The following is a 17,389-nucleotide window of genomic DNA, read 5'->3' as shown; positions in this document are numbered from 1 at the left end:
CTGACGGCTTGGTGCCAGACACCACAGCATACGGTCTAGTGGAGCCCATGCCTGGAAGGGTCAGGGCTGTTTTGGCTGAAAAAGGGAGGACCTACCTAATATTAGGTGGGTGATAAGAAAGTTACATCTGATATCAGTGTACGGCATATACACTTTTATTCATTTATTTATTCAACAAAAAGACACCTGTTAATAAAAAAAAAAGAAAAAAAAAAAGAAAATCTCATATCCAGCAAAAAGATGCTGTAGGATTATGTGGTCCAAAGGAGAATTTAAAAAGAAAAAAAGAAAAAAAAAGAAGTCTTGCTGACCCCTCCTCCCCACTAATTTAATGAATGACGTGAGGCCATATATTTATTTCTTCATTTTTTTTTTAAATGAATATATACAAATATATATATATATATATATATTTGTACATACAATTCATAACAATTGGTTAAATAGTAAGAAAAGAACGAGGGTTGTGGGACTTTGAGTGAGGTTGGTCATTAATAGATATCGATTGAACAAAAGATGTAAAATAATAAATAATTTGTTTAATATTTCATAAAGAGTACAAAAAGTAGACATACATAATCAGAGACTGAACATGAAACATATAAATTCATACAAATATTTCCATGAGAATAAGTCAATAAATAACTTCAATTCATCAATACATAATTCATATAAAAACAAACATGTACACAGTCTTCAAGTAAGCTATCTTCATATCTTATAGGCTCGACGCGTTTCGTGGCTCTGCGTCCACTCATCAGGAGCTGATTAAAACTTGACTCTGCAAATATCATAAAGTACAACAATTTTCAGATATCTAGTGGGGAATATAACAACTTGCTCCAGTATAAATGAAGAAGGAATTTTCGCTACTTACCATAATAGCCCAAAAACACTTGGGAGGAGAGGGAAACACCCCGATAGCAACTGTCTCAATTGGTTAAATAGGTTGTATCTAGATGCAGTCAGTTTTTTTATTTGCAATCCATTTTTAAAAACAAAAATACCTTACAGAGAAATATAAGAAAACATAATATTTGAAAACAAAATATAAGAAAACATAATATTTGAAAACAAAATATAAGAAAACATAATATTTGAAAACAAAATATAAGAAAACATAATATTTCCTTGTTGAAATTACAATGTAGTCCAACTGATTATGTTTAATAAATAGGGATGAAAAAAAAAAAATACAAATTTCTGAGAAATAGAAGCTTTTGGTATCCACCTTGTGCTAAAATATACAGCGCCCACACGAATGTGATATTTATGTGTGTGGATTGAATATTTTAATGGCTTCCTGCTGCTCCAGGCCTCTTATCGCCTGCAGCAGTTCCTCCACTGTTAGTTGTTTAGATGATATTTTCTGGCCTCTGCGCTTGTTGACATCACATTAATCTCCATCCTCACACTGCGACACAACGCTTGCGCTCACAGCAGCAGCAACCTCCATCACAGGAGACATTGTGCCACCTTGTGGTCAGATTGGAGCATAGCAAGCAATGAAAGCACTGCATTGGAAGATTTCTTTTCCATCCCTGTTCTAGCGACAACCCAAAATCTGGGATTTTCTTTTGTTTTCACTCTCAGTGATAGAAATAAACAGAACAAATAGAGAGGGCGAATCTCTCTAACAGGGGCATTCAAAACCTGGCAAGTATTCTAATCCCTCTCAACGCTATCCAAAGCTAAAAAATAAATAAATAAATAAAATGTTCTGCCTTTACTTATACTTTAACCACTTGCCGCCCGCCCACCGTCAAAAAACAGTGCGGTTCTCTTTTGGGGATGACGTCATATGACGCTGCCCCAGAACGGCAGCTCTCGCGCCCGTGGGGGCGCGCAGTGCGGTGATTGTGGCCGCGCCGTGTTCCTAGGACACGGCGTGACCCCGACCTTGGTAAAGAGTCAATGACGTGTCTCTTTACCCATGTGATCAGCTGTGTCCAATCACAGCCGGTCACATGAATGAGGAAGTGCCATTTATCGGCTCTCCTCGCTTCACACTGTCAGAGTGTATGGCGAGGAGAGGCGATCAGCAGCTCCTCCTCAAAGGGTAGGCTAGGACAGGTAATCAGGGCGCTGATCATCAGGGTACCCTGATTACAGTAAAGTAAAAAAACAGTGCCCATAAGTCACCCTAACCAATGCTCATCAGTGCCCACCATCAGTGTCCACAATCAGTGTCAATAGTGCTGCCAGTCAGTGCCCATCAGTGCCTGCTCATCTGTACTGCCCATCAGTGTCCATCAGTTCCACCCATCAGTGCCCATCAGTGCTGACCGTCAGTGCCCATCAGTGCTGCCCTTCAGTGCCCATCAGTGCCACCCGTCAGTGCCCATCAGTGCCGCCTGTCAGTGCCCATCAGTGCCACCCGTCAGTGCTGCCCATCAGTGCTGCCTATCAGTGCTCATCAGTGCCGCCTATCAGTGCCACCTATCATTGCCCATCAATGCGGCATAGTACCTCCTCATCAGTGCCACCTCATCAGTGCCCAAAAGTGCTACCTCATCAGTGCCCATCAGTGCAGCCTATCAGTGCCGCCTCATTAATGCACATAAGTGAGGAGAAAAATTACTTATTTTCAAAACTGACAGAAAATAAGAAAAACTTTTTTTATTCAAAATTCTCTGTCTTTTTCTTCTTTTTTAAGTAAGATAAATAAACCCCAGAGGTGATTAAATACTACCAAAAAAAAGCTCTATTTGTGTAAAATAAATGATAAAAATTTCATACGAGTACAGTGTTGCATGACCGTGCAATTGTCATTCAAAATGTGACAGCACTGAAAGCTGAAAATTGGCCTAGGCAGGAAGGGGGTTAAAGTGGCCTGTATTGAAGTGGTTAAAGTGGTTGTAAACCCTTCCATATATCCAGTGAAGTGACTGTCCTTGAGTGATGCACAGTGATTAAACAAATCCTCCTACATAAGTTGTACCTATTTATCTCCGGTCTTCTCTTCTCTGCAGCCGTTCAAAGTCCAGAATTTATAAAGCTTGTCTGAGCTTTCAGAAGGCAGGGGGGCAGGAGCTGAAGTTACACTCTGCAGAGCTAATGAGAGCTGATTGGAGGGAAGGGACACACCCCCTTCACAGAGCATCCAGGAACAGAGCTGAGGCTGTCAATCACAAGCTGTGTGCTGGAGCTCCCTCCTCTGTCACTTTTCTTCTCTTGGTGTTAGAAAAACGTGTCAGAAGTGATACACGCAGAGGAAGGAGGCAGCAGACAGAAATGGCATTTAGGGGTTGATTTACTAAAACTAGAGAGTGCTAAATCTGGTGCAGCTGTGCATGGTAGCCAATCAGCTTCTAACTTCAGTTTGCTAAATTAAGCTTTGACAATAAAACCTGGAAGCTGATTGGTTTCTATGCAGAGCTGCACCGGATTTTGTACTCTCCAGTTTTAGTAAATCAACTCCTTAGTGCTCTGGAATGAGACAAGTACACACTATAGAGGGATATGTCTTGTTCTTATTTCATGTCTGAGGTTTACAACCACTTTAAAGCATATCTAAAGCACAAACTTTTTATTTTTAAGCTAACTCTTTATTTGTCTTCACAACCATTGTCACTGGGACAGAAAGTGTGATTTTTATAGTTGCCTCTAGAAGAGGAGGAAAGGTGAAATCTTCCCATGGGGACACTTATTTCCTATTTCAGTTATAATTTTCTAAGAGGCAGGATCCCCTCATTATCAAGAAATTTCCTCTAACTTCTTCTTGTATCTCCAGGACAGGAAGTAGGAGAAGAGCTACCTAATAGGACGCACCCATAAAAAAAACCACCAGAACAGTTTTGACTTTAGATACACTTTCACATTCTAGAATGTTAAGAATAACAATTTCAACTTGCAACATTCTACTTTAGATACAATATTGCAAATTGTAACATAAAGTTAAGCTACATAATAACCTAAATGGAGGCTTTATCTACCAGAGGACAACTGGGACCTTTTTTGCTGAGATTCTTAACCCCTTTAGGATAGCGCATATCACTGGTGGCTGGTGCTCCATGGACCGTGGGGGGGGGGGGGGGGATGGGGGCTATAGACGGACCACACCAAAACCCCCCCCCCCCCCGGACCACACCAGCCCGCACACCATACCCCCTCCCCCGGGTTGCCGGTTCACTCACTATGTGGAGGGCCGGCAGGCAGCGGCGGCGGCTTCCCCTCAGTCTACTGCGTTTCCTCCCTCCTCCTCCTCGGCCAATGGCATGGCTTCTCCTTTCTGCCAATTGGGAAAAGGGTTTCCTGATTGGCCAGGAGGAGGATCCGTGTGACAATAGCGAATATTCATTCGCTATTGTCACACAACTGGGTGGGCTCAGGGCACAGTGCTCTGCACCCCGAGCCCACCCTTTTTTGAAGCCTATTGGAGCCTCTGGCTCTAACCACGCCCTGCATGGAGATTAGGGGGCCAGACGCATGGATGGGGGGGTGGCACCCCTGCGCCCCCAATGGACGGGCCGCCACTGGCGCATATACACTCACTGGCCATTCTTTTAGGTACACCTTCCTAGTACCGGTTTGGACCTCCTTTTGCCTTCAGAACTGCCTTCATTCTTCGTGACATAGATTTTACTAGGTGTTGGAAACATTCCTCAGAGATTTTGCTCCATAGTAACATGATAGCATCACGCAGTTGCTGCACATCCATGATGCCAATCTTCCATTCCACCACATCCCAAAGGTGTTCTATTGGATGAGGTGTGGTGAGTGTGGAGGCCATTGGAGAACAGTGACCTCATTGTCATGGTGAAGAAACCAGTGGTGAGATGATTGGAGCTTTGTGACATGGTGCATTATACTGCTGGAAGGAGCCATCAGAAGATGGGGGCACTGTAGTCATAAAGGGATGGACATGGTCAGCAACAATACTCAGGTAGGCCGTGGTGCTTAAACAATGCTCAGTTGGTACTAAGGGGCCCAAAGGGTGCCAAGAAAATATCCCCCACATCATTACATCACCACCACCAGCCTGAACCGGTGATACAAGGCAGGATGGATCCATGATTTTATGTTATTTATGCCAAATTCTGACCCTTCCATCTGAATGTCACAGCTGAAATCGAGCCTCATAAGACCAGGCAACGTTTTTCTAATCTTCTATTGTCCTATTTTGGTGCCCCTGTGCAAATTGTAGCCTCAGTTTCCTGTTCTTAGCTAACAGGAGTGGCACCCGGTGTGGTCTTCTTCTGCTGTAGCCAATCTGTTTCAAGGTTTCGTTGTGTTGTGCATTCAGAGATGGTATTCTGCATACCTTGGAGGTAACGAGTGATTGTTTGAGTTACTGCTGCCTTTCTATCATCTGATACCAGTCTTCTTATTCTCCTCTGACCTCTGACATCAACAAGGCATTTTCCTCCACATAACTGCCGTTCACTGGATATTTTTTCTTTTTGGATCATTCTCGGTAAACCTGAGAGATGGTTGTGTGTGAAAATCCCAGTAGATCAACAGTTTTTGAAATACTCAGACCAGCCTTTCTGGCACCAACATCCATGCCACGTTCAAAGTCACTAATGCCTCGTTTCCACTGAGCGGATCGGTTTGGGTCGGTACGGTACGGTACGCTATTTTGAGTGTTTCCATTATGAAAGTGGCCCATACAACAGAACCAAAGCACACCATTCCTGGTCCTCCTTCAGATGTAGGGCCATAGGAAATGGTACAGTACGGTTAGGGCGGAGCTACTGGCGTCACACGATACATTCCACTGATTGGTAGACAGGAAAACGTCAATGCTCACATCAAACGAAAAGCTCAGTCCAGATAATAGCCCAGACTTGCAGTGGAAACACTCACCTGAATAGGCCGGACCATGATAACCCTTCCAAACTGTACCAACCCGAACCGTTCCGCTCAGTGGAAACGAGGCATTAAATCCCCTTTCTTCCCCATTCTGATGCTCAGTTTGAACTTCAGCAAGTCATCTTCACCACGTCTAGATGCTTAAATGCATTGAGTTGCTGCCATGTGATAGGCTGATTAGCAATTTGTGTTACCAAGCAATTGAACAGGTTTACCTAATAATATGGCCGGAGAGTGTAGGTGCCAGTGTGGTAGGAAGGCCCAGTGCCGGGACAAGGCCATCCAGCACCCAGGACAAAGATGCCAAACTCTGCCCCCCCCCTTCCCTCAGGGTTAGGGTCAGGGCGCCCACATCCCTGTCATAAACCATTGCGCCCAGGGCAGCCCCCCTTCTTGTCCCAGCCCTTTGTGGGCCTTAATGCCCAGCTACTGCACATATGTGTGGCTCTGTTGTTCTAGGCCAGCCTTTCCTAACCTTTTCAATACAGAGGGACCCTTGAAATAATTTTCAGGTCTCAGGGAACCCCTACTAAAAATGACTATATTTGCAACTCATGATACATTAGTGTGATGGTCAGTGGGATGAATCCTCCTTACACTTGTGGACATTGGGAAGAACTAACTTCTTCCAGATAGGTAAAAAAAATTAATGGTGTCAGGGGAACTTATCTATGAGGCAGAAATTGCTCATTGCTCAAGGAACCCTTAGCAACCTCAGAGGAACCCTAGGGTTCCATGGAACCCTGGTTGAGAACCACTGTTCTAGGACATGCTTCATCAACACCCCCAGGACGGTGACTGGGCTGTCACCGATGGTTTATAGTCAACTTCCAACAATTGGGAATCAGTAGGATGGGCTCCCAATTACGCCATCACTGTGCAGCCAACTACAGTGAACGAAAGCAGGGGAGCCCCTCCTACCCACCTAAAGGGCCAGCTCCTGATGGCGGTAGGGGGTTAAGGCACCAAATCCAATTATGAATGATGTGGCCAAAAAAACACCTGTTTTAGTTTGGACCATCTGTTTATTTCTTTATATTATATACAAAAGTTCCACTACAGCACATAAAAGTTGGTGGAAGATAGCACAGGGTGGGGCAGATGGAGCAGGTCTCCAATGCACCCAGAAATGCTAAATACCCGAATGCAACAAAGCAGCAGAGTTTGAGGACATTGGCCACCAGAGAGGTAAGTATATATGTTCTTTGTTTACAATAAGGGCTTTGTTTATATGTGAGGCTGTGGTGGTGGGGTTCCTTTAAACTCAAAATACTAATGCCCAATAAGGACAGGTCCTCTTTAACCACTTGCCGACCGCCGCACGACTATCTACGGCGGCGGTCAGCCCCTCACAGGCAAAGTGACGTAGGGCTACGTCACTAGCTTGTGAGGGTCTAGGGAGCGAGCGCGCGCCGCCGGAGGCACGCTCCCGCGTGGTCACGGACCCCCCCGCGCGTGTGACCGGCGGACCCGATGTCCGCCGGCCACTCTGCGATCGGCGGGGGAGAGGGAGAATTCTCCCCTCTTTATGAGAGATGATCATATGGATCTACTATGTAGATCCATTGATCACTCTGCATACAGCTGAAGCCACAGCCAATCACAGTAAGAATCACGCCCCTAGGGACACACACAGCCCCTCCCTCTCAAATAAAGTTAACCCCTTCACTACCAGTGTATTTTTCCAGTAACAGTGCATATATATAGCACTGATTACTGTAGTAATGTCACTGGTAACCCCAAAAGTGTCAAAAATGTCAGTCAAGGGTCCGATCTGTCCGCCGCAATGTCGCAGTACCGCAAAAAAAATTGCAGATCGCGGCCATTACGCGTTAAAAAAAAAAACAACAAAAATGACAAAAATCTTTCCCTTACTTAGTAAACGCAATAACTTTTGCGCAAACCAATCAAAATACGCTTTTTGCGATTTTTTTTTTACCAAACGTAGGTAGCATAAAACAAATTGGCCGAAAATGTTAAAAAATTTAGATTTTTACATTTTTTTTGGGGGGAATTTTATATAAAAAAAAGTTAAAAATATTGCTATTTTTGCAAAATTTACGCTCTTTTTTTGTTTATAGCGCGTGATCAAAAAATCGCACAGGTGATCAAATACTGCCAAAAGAAAGCTCTGTTTGTGGGAAAAAAAGGACGCCAAATTTGTTTAGGTACAGCGTCGCACGACCGCGCAATTGTCCGTTAAAGTCACGCAGTGCCGAATCGCAAAATACCCCCTGGTCGTTTAGCAGCCAAATCCTCCGGGGGTTAAGTGGTTAATAGGGTAATGCAGCTATTGAACCCAGACTCTTTGACTGTGTAAGGGTTAACGACATTAGGTCACACCGCTCAAGGCGAACAGTCTCCTCCCATTCTGTAATCTGTGTTATTTGTAAGAATTAATAAGTTTAAAAGAGATTAACACCCTCCCCTCCTCCTGTGCCCCCCCTCCCCCGCCAGATGGAGATTAAACCAGAATATGGAGGAGAGATTAGCTCATCCTGACATCTGTCTAATTGGCAGTTATCAGAGTGTCACCTCATGTACCAACCATATACTTCCTGCTCAGGGTCACTGGTCACATGTCTGGTGCAAAGACTGATATGACTCAGTGTTCTCTGTACGGCACTACGGAATATGTCAGAGCTATATATACTGTTTGCATAATAATAAAAATAGTGTGTGATTTAGGGGGACATTAGAGTGTACATTTTTGTTTAATAAAAATCTTACAAACGTACAACATAATAAAAACATGTTTACTTATATACAGAATATATAAATGAAATATAAACAAACAAAAAGTAGCTTACTTCAGCATAAAAAAAAACAATCTTGCTTTTTTGCCAGAAAACATAAACAGAGCCAAATATACAAACCAAGATATATGTTATTATTATTATTATTATTATTATACACAACAAAGCCCCAACCTCCACCTAAACACCCCTCAGGCTAAGAAACAATTACACATTTATCCCATGCATGCAGCCTTTTTTAAAAAATCTGATCTTATAAAAATCTAGGGGACGTGAAAGGACAAAAAGAAAAGCCGCACACCCAGAGACTGACAGACAGCAGCTACGGGAACCTGACATTCCTCCACGCCTTTGTCCAGGCTTCCAGCCACCACCTGTCCTTCTCATGACCCCGAATCTTCCCAACCTTACCCAGAATGTTGTGCACAGGAAGGACTTTTTTCCGATTGGAAACCTTACATCGTGCATTCCACATGAAGTAATGGACTACTAAGCTAACTAGAAAATCAAAATCCTGATGTGTCTCAAAGGACCCATATGAACACTCCGCATAACTCAAGCGGGAAAGGAAAGGGATACCCTGAGCCCCACCCACCCGCTTATAGACTTCTATATTGAAAGGGCACTGAAGCAAGAAATGGTCCATCTTCTCCTCCACACCACCACACTCCACTCTTGGACAAACATGGTTCTCTGCAGAGCTTTGCTTCAAGTTGCTCTTCAAATAGAGCCAGCCATGGAATGAGAGCCAGGGATTCTCTCTAAATTCATCATATGCAGACCCTCCCTCATAACAGGGCCTGTGCAATCCCTCAAGGCCAGTTGCTCGCTAAAGGAAGATTCAACAACCCTCCTCTCCAGGGCCTTTCTAGGAAGATACTTCATTTCCTCTGCCGTCATTCCCCACTGCTGAAGCATTTCAGGCACAGGGCAACGTAAGCCAGGAGCTTAACATGTCTGACCCTCAGACTTTCACTGGCCCACCATTCTCCCAGCTTCACAGAAAAGGCCTAAACCAGGACTGAAAAATACCAACCCACCCAGGCGGTTCCTCTGCCAGCATGTTACCAAAATTATGTTTCAAAAACATCAGAGAAAAGAATACCACTGGGTTGACCATATCTAGGCCACCCATCCGCCTGGGAAGGTAGATTACAGACCTCTTAATGAGGTTCAGTTTGTTCCCCCAAAACAGCTGGAAGAAACAGCTATAGATCTTCGTATATAGAGACACTGGGAAAACACAGACAAAGCTGACATACAAAAATACCGGGATCAGGTAAGTTTTAATCTGGTCAATCCATTCCCTATAAGAGAGTTTTCATTAATTTCTGGCAACCTTGGCATCAGCATCTTGTAGCCTGCTTTCCCAATTTGCAAGGCGGTAATCGCAGAGACCAAATTTGATGGCTAAAACTTTAATTTTCTGCCGAGTCTCTGGGAATGTGTCCGGAAGCTCAAAGCCATCACCTTCCCCTCCCTTCCAGAAAACTTCACTCTTATCCAATATGCAGTTTGGCATGTTTGCCCTGGGCTCTAGATAACTTTGTCCCAGCACTGGTCAGAGCTATATATACTGTTTGTATAATAATCGTGTGTGACTGTGGGGGGACATTAGAGTGTAAGCTCCTTTGGTGCAAGGAATGATGAGAATGACTCAGTGTTTTCTGTACGGCACTATGGAATATGTCAGAGCTATATACAGTAAATGTATAATAATAATGTGTGACTTGGGGGGGGGCTGATGTGACTGGCTCAGTGTTCTCTGTACAACACTATTGTATATGTCAGAGCTATATATATATACTGTATGTATAATAATAATAGTGTGTGATTGTGGGGGGACATTAGAGTGTAAGCTCCTCTGGTACAGAGACTGATGTGACTGGCTTAATGTTCTCTGTGCAGCACTGCGGTGTATGTCAGAGCTATATAAATGTATAATAATAATAATAGTAGCATGTGACAGTGGGGGGGGGGGGGCATTAGCGTGTAAGCTCCTCTGGTAAAGAAACTGATGTGACTGGCTCAGTGTTCTCTATACAGCACTGCGGTATATGTCAGAGCTATCTAAATGTATAATAATGTTAATAATAGCATGTGACAGTTGGGGGACATTAGAGTGTAAGCTCCTCTGGTAAAGAGACTGGTGTGACTGGCTCAGTATTCTCTGTACAGCACTGCGGTATATGTCAGAGCTATATAAATGTATAATAATAATAGTGGTGTGTGACAGTGGGGGGGGACATTAAAGTGTAAGCTCCTCTGGTGCAGAAACTCATGTGACTGGCTCAGTATTCTCTGTACAGCACTGCGGTATATGTCAGAGCTATATTAATGTATAATAATAATATTGTGTGACTCATTCTCTGTTATCAGGCACTGGCTCGCTCCCACCTACACCCGCTTTGCTGTGCCCTACTTCATATATGATATCTACGCCATGTACCTCTGCTACTGGCACAAGCATAAGGTGAAAGACCACGTGGAGGGTTACGTTCTGTTCAAGGGCTACCTCTATAAGGAGTTCCTGATGGTCCTACACCATGTCTTCATGGTACTCGTCTGCTTTCCCGTGTCTGTGGTGAGTCAAGGCCAAAGCATTACCTATATAATATACAGTATATTACAATTTATAGCATATATGGATGGTATATGATAATATTCATACACTACCCCAATAAAGTGCAAGCTCTCCCGCTAAAAATACAGCTCAACTGCACATTTTTAATGCCTACCCCAACCGCAAGTCCAAACAAGCCCTGACTGTCAGGACAAGCAGGTGAAAGTAAAGGAAAGCAAAAGTCTGAAGTTAGAAAATGAATGCGGCCATCACATCTAAGGACTAGTAAGCTGCAAGATATTCCGTTTCTGTTCTTGGGTTTAGATACCCCTTTATCTGGGCAAATCAAGCAAGTTTTCAAATATGTCCCTACATTTTTTTCCTTTTTCCTGCAACCCCCTTAGATCTACAGTATACTGTTTTGGTAGTTTAAATTTCCTGCTTAACAGCTAATTGGTTCTAAACACAATATGCTGGGTGGCCTCTAGATATTTGGCCACAATCTCTTGCAGAAAGAATCAAGTACATCTAATGGGATCTGGGGAAAATCTCAGTAACATGAGATTTGCAGGATTCTTTGCAACCCCCTTGTAAGCAGGTGCAGCCTTTCTTCTCCACTGCAGGTGGCTCTCATCCGCAGCAACAATGCAGGTGGAGGAGGAAGTCAAGAAGAACCTAGTTCCTCTATGTTTTCCTCAATCACAGGGAGACAGCATCCGATTGAATGCAAGTGCCCCATGTGACTTTGGCGGCCATTTTGGGTCAGGCAGAGTCTATTTTAAACCCTGGCTCCTGGGTTTGGCACACGTGTAGCTAGAATAGAACTGGGACAGCGCTTAGCATCAGGAAGAGGTTCCAGATGGGTAGGGAAAGTGCAGGGATAAGCCATCCTTCCTGGAAGCCCCCCCCCCCCCCCATTTGGGATCAGACTGGCCAGGCCTCATTCTGCCCCTCAAAACAGATGCTGTCAACACACAGTGTCTGCTACTACACATCGTTGTTACATCCTGTAAGTGTACACGGTTGGGTTGCCTTCCCGCCGGGCTTGTTGTGTATCGCCGAACTTCAATTTCAATACAGTTTGTTTTCTGCATCTGGACTCTTGAGTTTTCTCTGCCGCCGCACCATGCTGCACCTACCCACACCCAGGACCCCCCCCCAGCAGGATGTGTTTCTGTTCCTGTATATCAATTCATTTTCTCAAGAACTGGATTGAATTTGTATGAAATCTTAGGTAGACCTTTGATGGCCTGTCCAATAGCCATACACGTGTCACATGACCGCCATTTATTTCTCTTGTGAGGGTATATAAGAAACAGAAAAGTGCCTCTAAGTGTATACCTTTATTAGCAAGATACAGCAATAGTAATTAGCAACTCACAAGGGATGGTAAAATCAGGCTCCCCAATAAGCGGAAACAGATCTCCTCCAGGTGAAAGGTCCATACATGCCAATTCGACATACAGAGACCACGGACTGGTGGGAAGAGATGCCGGCAGTCTCCTATCAGTTCTGGGTCCCGGGTTGAGCCGCAGAATGGAACACAGCGCCATCCCCATTATACACTTGATAAAGGAGCATTCATGCTCAGTACGAGCTTCGCGCATGCTCAGAAACGCGTCATGTCTATATCCCCGCCTCTCCTCGTGCTGCGTTCCATTCTGCGGCTCAACCTGGGTCCCGGAACTGATAGGAGGCTGGCGGCATCTCTTCCCAAGAGGACAGTGGTCTTTCTATGTCGGATCCGCGTGGATGGACATTTCACCTGGAGGAGATCTGTTTCCGCTAATTGATGAGCCTGATTTTACCATCCCTTGTGAGTTGCTAATTACTATTGCTGTATCTTGCTAATAAAGGTATACACTTAGAGGCACTTTTCTGTTTCTTATATACCTTCTCCAGAGTTTGCTATGCTTCTGAGAAGAGCTGCCCCCATCTACGTGCCATACACTTCGTCACCACCAGTGGACATTCGGTCTTTTATAGACGATTTTAACTCCTTATGGACTTTTCACTCTGCTATGTATTATTCATAACCAGATTTATACTTGATTCCACTGAGCGCTTGTTGTATTTGTTTATTGTATTTATTTCTTTTGCAGTTATGGAGGGAAGGAAAAGGTGACTTCTTCTTGGGTTGCATGCTGATGGCCGAACTCAGCACTCCGTTTGTTTGTCTGGGCAAAGTGCTTATCCAGGTGGGTACCGCTTTATTCCCCCCAAGTAATAACTGATCCCCACAACAGTTATTTCCACAGCTCCCCATTTTAACTTTTATATGTGTTCTTACATGCAACTAATGTGATTCTGGCCCAGTTTCCCCTAAGACCCATTACCTAGGATAAGCCACATGAGGAGCCAATCAGGCGTGCCGCACTGTACACGAGCTGAACATTTCAACAGGAGGAGAGAGTAGAATGAGCAGAGGGATGAGCTCACCAGTCTGTTGCTGCTACTTCATTGTCCAATCACAGGCTGGGAATGGGGAAGGAGGATGACATAGCTTTTTTTTTTTAACTGCAGCAGAGAAATATCAGGTCACCTAGCTGTGTCATGTGACAGAGGTGTGTAAAAAGTTGAAGAGAAGGGAAAGTTAGTGTTGGACCTATAGGGTTATCTTTAGACGTGTGCAGAAGGGAAATCTTGCAGAAGGGAATGTTACTCATTTTGCTTTGTTGAGTCATTTCGGAATTCGTTCCATTTATTTGATTTCAAACAAATTCCAACTTTTCCGACAGATTCGGGCTAGAATTGAATTGAAATTATCAATCCGAATTCTGTATGAAGAATAGCTGGTTGTTAAGGAGTGGGCAGCCTTCTGGCCACCATGTCCTTAACAACCGATGAGTCATCAGCTGTCAGCGGGATTTCCCCCCCTAATCCATATCAGAGTGGGGGGTCCCCCTAATCCATACCAGGCCCATAACAACCCCATGGCAAAATTAATGGGGTGGTGCCCCCCCCCCTCCCAATCCATACCAGGCCCTTCAGGGAACCCCATGCCAAAATTAAAAAAAAAAATGGTGTGGTGCCCCCCCCAAATCCATACCATTCTAGGCTACATGTCCTCCACATAGGGGGTGCTTTGTGCCCCCCCCCCCAAAACACCTTGTCCCCATGTTGATACAGACAAGGGCCTCTTCCACACAACCCTGGGCGGTGGTTGTGGGGGTCTGCCAGCAGGAGGCTTATTGGAATCTGGAAGCCCCTTTTAACAAAGGGGGCCCCAGACGCTGGCTCCCCCATGTGAATGAATATGGGGTACACTGTACCCCTATTCAGTCACCCTAAAAAGTGTCAAAAATAAAAAAGCGAACATAGTTATTGACAAGTCCTTTATTTTAAAAACAAAAACAGTTTTCCCATTAAGTAAATCTAGCGTCAATCATGATGAACGCCGCCGCTACGGACCTAAAAAAAAAAACTCCACCCCTGTCGCTTGCCTTCCGGGCCTGACAATCAGTTCCCACTGACCTCAACTAAAGAGGCGGGGTCATTGGTGTTAGCAGGTAACCACCTTTGTTTATTTAGCATTGCTAGGCACCTGCCAACTGAAAGCTTTGGTTCCCAGTGCCAAGGGTAAATAAGCGAAGGGGTGGGGTCACCTGTTAGAGGTGACACAGCCCCTTTGTTTTTTTAATGTCGGTGGAAACCAAGGATGTCAGGCACCGCAAGGCAAGTGATGGGTGCAAATCTTCTTTTTTTTCCCAAGTCAGCGGCAGCGTGAGCCCCATTAATAACTCATCAGTTGTTAAGGACGCAGTGGAGGCCACCTCGCTCCTTAACAACCAGATATTATCGAATTAATTCAAATAATTTCTTTCATTCGGATGCTCTGAATTTCCGAATATTGCAAATTTTTCCCGAATTTCAATTCAGAACGATACAAACAGCACGTCAAGTTATCTTACGGGTATTGTAATCTTAAGGTATTGATGTTAAGGGGAAATGATCTGGTTCCTGGGCAGGCCGTTTCTACACCCCAGAGCATCTCCACAGTCTCCTTGGCTTGAAGTGCAATATAACAAGAATTTTAAAAAAGCACCATACCACTGCTAACAAGCCCAGATACAACTTTATTTTATTAAAACCCAAAGGTACAATCCAAAAAGGTATCCAACGTGTTTCGGCAGTCCAAGCACTCCCTTCATCAGGGCTTGACTGTTTGGCAGCCCAACAAGAAAATAAGCTGCTGATAAGATCTGTGCTTGTAATTCACACTGGAAAAATAACATTGTAGGTCCAGTTCACTTTTGGCTTGTTCACATTGTTTCCACTCAAACCCTAATGAAGGGGCGCTTGGACCCTGGAAACGCGTTGGCTCATTTTTCGTATTGTACTGCTGACTTTTAATGGAATAAAGTTGTATCTGGACCTCCTAGCAGCGGTGTGGCTTTTTAAATTGCAATTCTCGTTACAAAGGTGTGTAAATATCAGGGTTGGATGGGCAGAAATTCAAGTCTTTTTGCATGTACATTATCTCCTGTGTATAAATATATATATATATATATATATATATATATATATATATATATATATATATATATATATAACAAGAGTATTTAGCTGCTTGCTGGGATTTTAGCTTTGCAAAAAAAAATGTGTTCATCCGTTAGACTAGAGTTCTTATTTAACCATTTAATGTTGCTGACCTTCTCCCTTGTCTTCCCTGTAGTATAAGAAGCAGCACACGATTCTGCACCGGGTCAATGGTGCCATCATGCTGGTGACGTTCTTCTGCTGCCGTCTCCTGCTCTTCCCATACATGTACTGGATATATGGACAGCGGGTTGGACTTCCTCTCTACAAGGTCCCATTCAGCCTGTCTGCAGAATATAACCTTGGCGCCGCCATTCTCATGGCCCCCCAAGTCTACTGGTTCTACCTAATCTGCAGAAGAGCTTACAGTCTGTTCCAACAGTCAATGATGAGTCAGCGGCCCAAAAATGGACATCCGGCACCTGACAGCCCTTCAGCCAAAGACCAGGACTGCTCACAGTGACGCCTCCACCCCCCTCTGTTTAGTTCCAACATGTCCACACCCAGCCACAGAGCCCCAACCCCCAAACATGAAACCCGTTGAGGCCGCGCTATTGAGAGACTGTGCATATCCAATGGAGGCACTTAGGCACCTTGTATTGTTCTGCTTAAGAGGTCCACAGGAAGTCTCTAAAGTATCCCGGAGTGAAGTGAGAGGCGGGGAGGCAACATTAACTCCCTGTGGAGATGGAAAACGGTCTTACCTGCTGCGTGACAGTATTACCATGTACAGAGTTCACCAACACTCTGTCATTCGTATAGAAAGTTTACTATTTGCAGTACTCCTGGTGACCACTAGGGGCCACTGCCCCAACAGTTTGCCATTTGTGCACTATTTGCAGTCCTCTGATTGACCACTGGGTGTCACTGTCCCTCACACTGTCATACAATATTTGCTGCAGTATCAGTGAACTTGGAGTCACTGCCACCAACATGCTGCACTTTGTATATTATCTGCAGCACTGCTAATACCCTACTGGATGCCAGTGGCCCCCAACACTCCATTGATGTACAATTTACAGTACTCCAAATCCACCCAGGGCGTACTTGCCACCATCGTTGTCATTTCCATTCAAAACGTAATATATGCAGTCTGCGAAACACTCTCATGAATACTACACGAGTACTATCTTCAGTACTCCAACTGACGACTGGGTGTCACTATGTATAATTATTTGAAAACTATTTGCAGTACTCCTGGTGACCAGTAGGTGTCACCAACGCCAACACTAGCATCTGTAAACTGTCTGCAGAACTCACAGTGACCATTGGGGTTAAAAATATGCTATCTGCAGCACTCTTTGTGAGCACTAGGTATTACTTCTATTTATGCATACAGGGATCAGTACTTATTAGGTCCCCGGAATTGGTGTTATCCCACACTACTAGTAAAGTATGTGTGACGCACCTATTATTTATATTATTTATGGGACTCTCTGGCAATCTCTCTAAAACAACCCACCCAAATCTGCAAGGCATCCACCTTTTAGGTGAAGAGTACCTGCATTACTGGTAGTGCCCACAACGAGAGCGCTATTCTGTGAGATACAAAACACACAGTTCTCTTGGTCTAAAAGTTGCACAGAATTAAAATGTATGGACTTAACGCCACAGCTCCACCTTCCTCCAACGGCTTCTCTCCCCTATCTCAGTATACCTCCGGGGAGGGGAGACTGACACCTCCTGCACCTTTAGTAACTGGAGAGTCTTGGGCAGA

The 17,389-nt window shown here is 44.4% G+C and overlaps 1 protein-coding gene across 1 annotated transcript in view; it reads left to right on the top strand.

Annotated features, from left to right (window-relative positions):
• TLCD3B (TLC domain containing 3B) overlaps positions 1 to 16,940 on the top strand; it is a 58,446-nt gene extending 41,506 nt beyond the window's left edge. Inside the window, exons 3-5 of the mRNA XM_082261174.1 lie at positions 10,950 to 11,154; positions 13,236 to 13,331; positions 15,809 to 16,940. Coding sequence (XP_082117300.1) covers positions 10,950 to 11,154; positions 13,236 to 13,331; positions 15,809 to 16,135 — 628 coding nt within the window. The 3' untranslated portion in view covers positions 16,136 to 16,940. The remainder of the gene's footprint in view (positions 1 to 10,949; positions 11,155 to 13,235; positions 13,332 to 15,808) is intronic.
• Positions 16,941 to 17,389: the final 449 nt, after the last annotated feature.

This window comes from Pelophylax lessonae (assembly GCF_965119305.1).
Source record: "Pelophylax lessonae genome assembly, chromosome: 6".
In the NCBI taxonomy this organism is placed as follows: domain Eukaryota; kingdom Metazoa; phylum Chordata; class Amphibia; order Anura; family Ranidae; genus Pelophylax; species Pelophylax lessonae.
The sequence above is the reverse complement of the archived record's forward strand: the minus strand, read 5'-3'. Positions and strand labels throughout refer to the sequence as shown.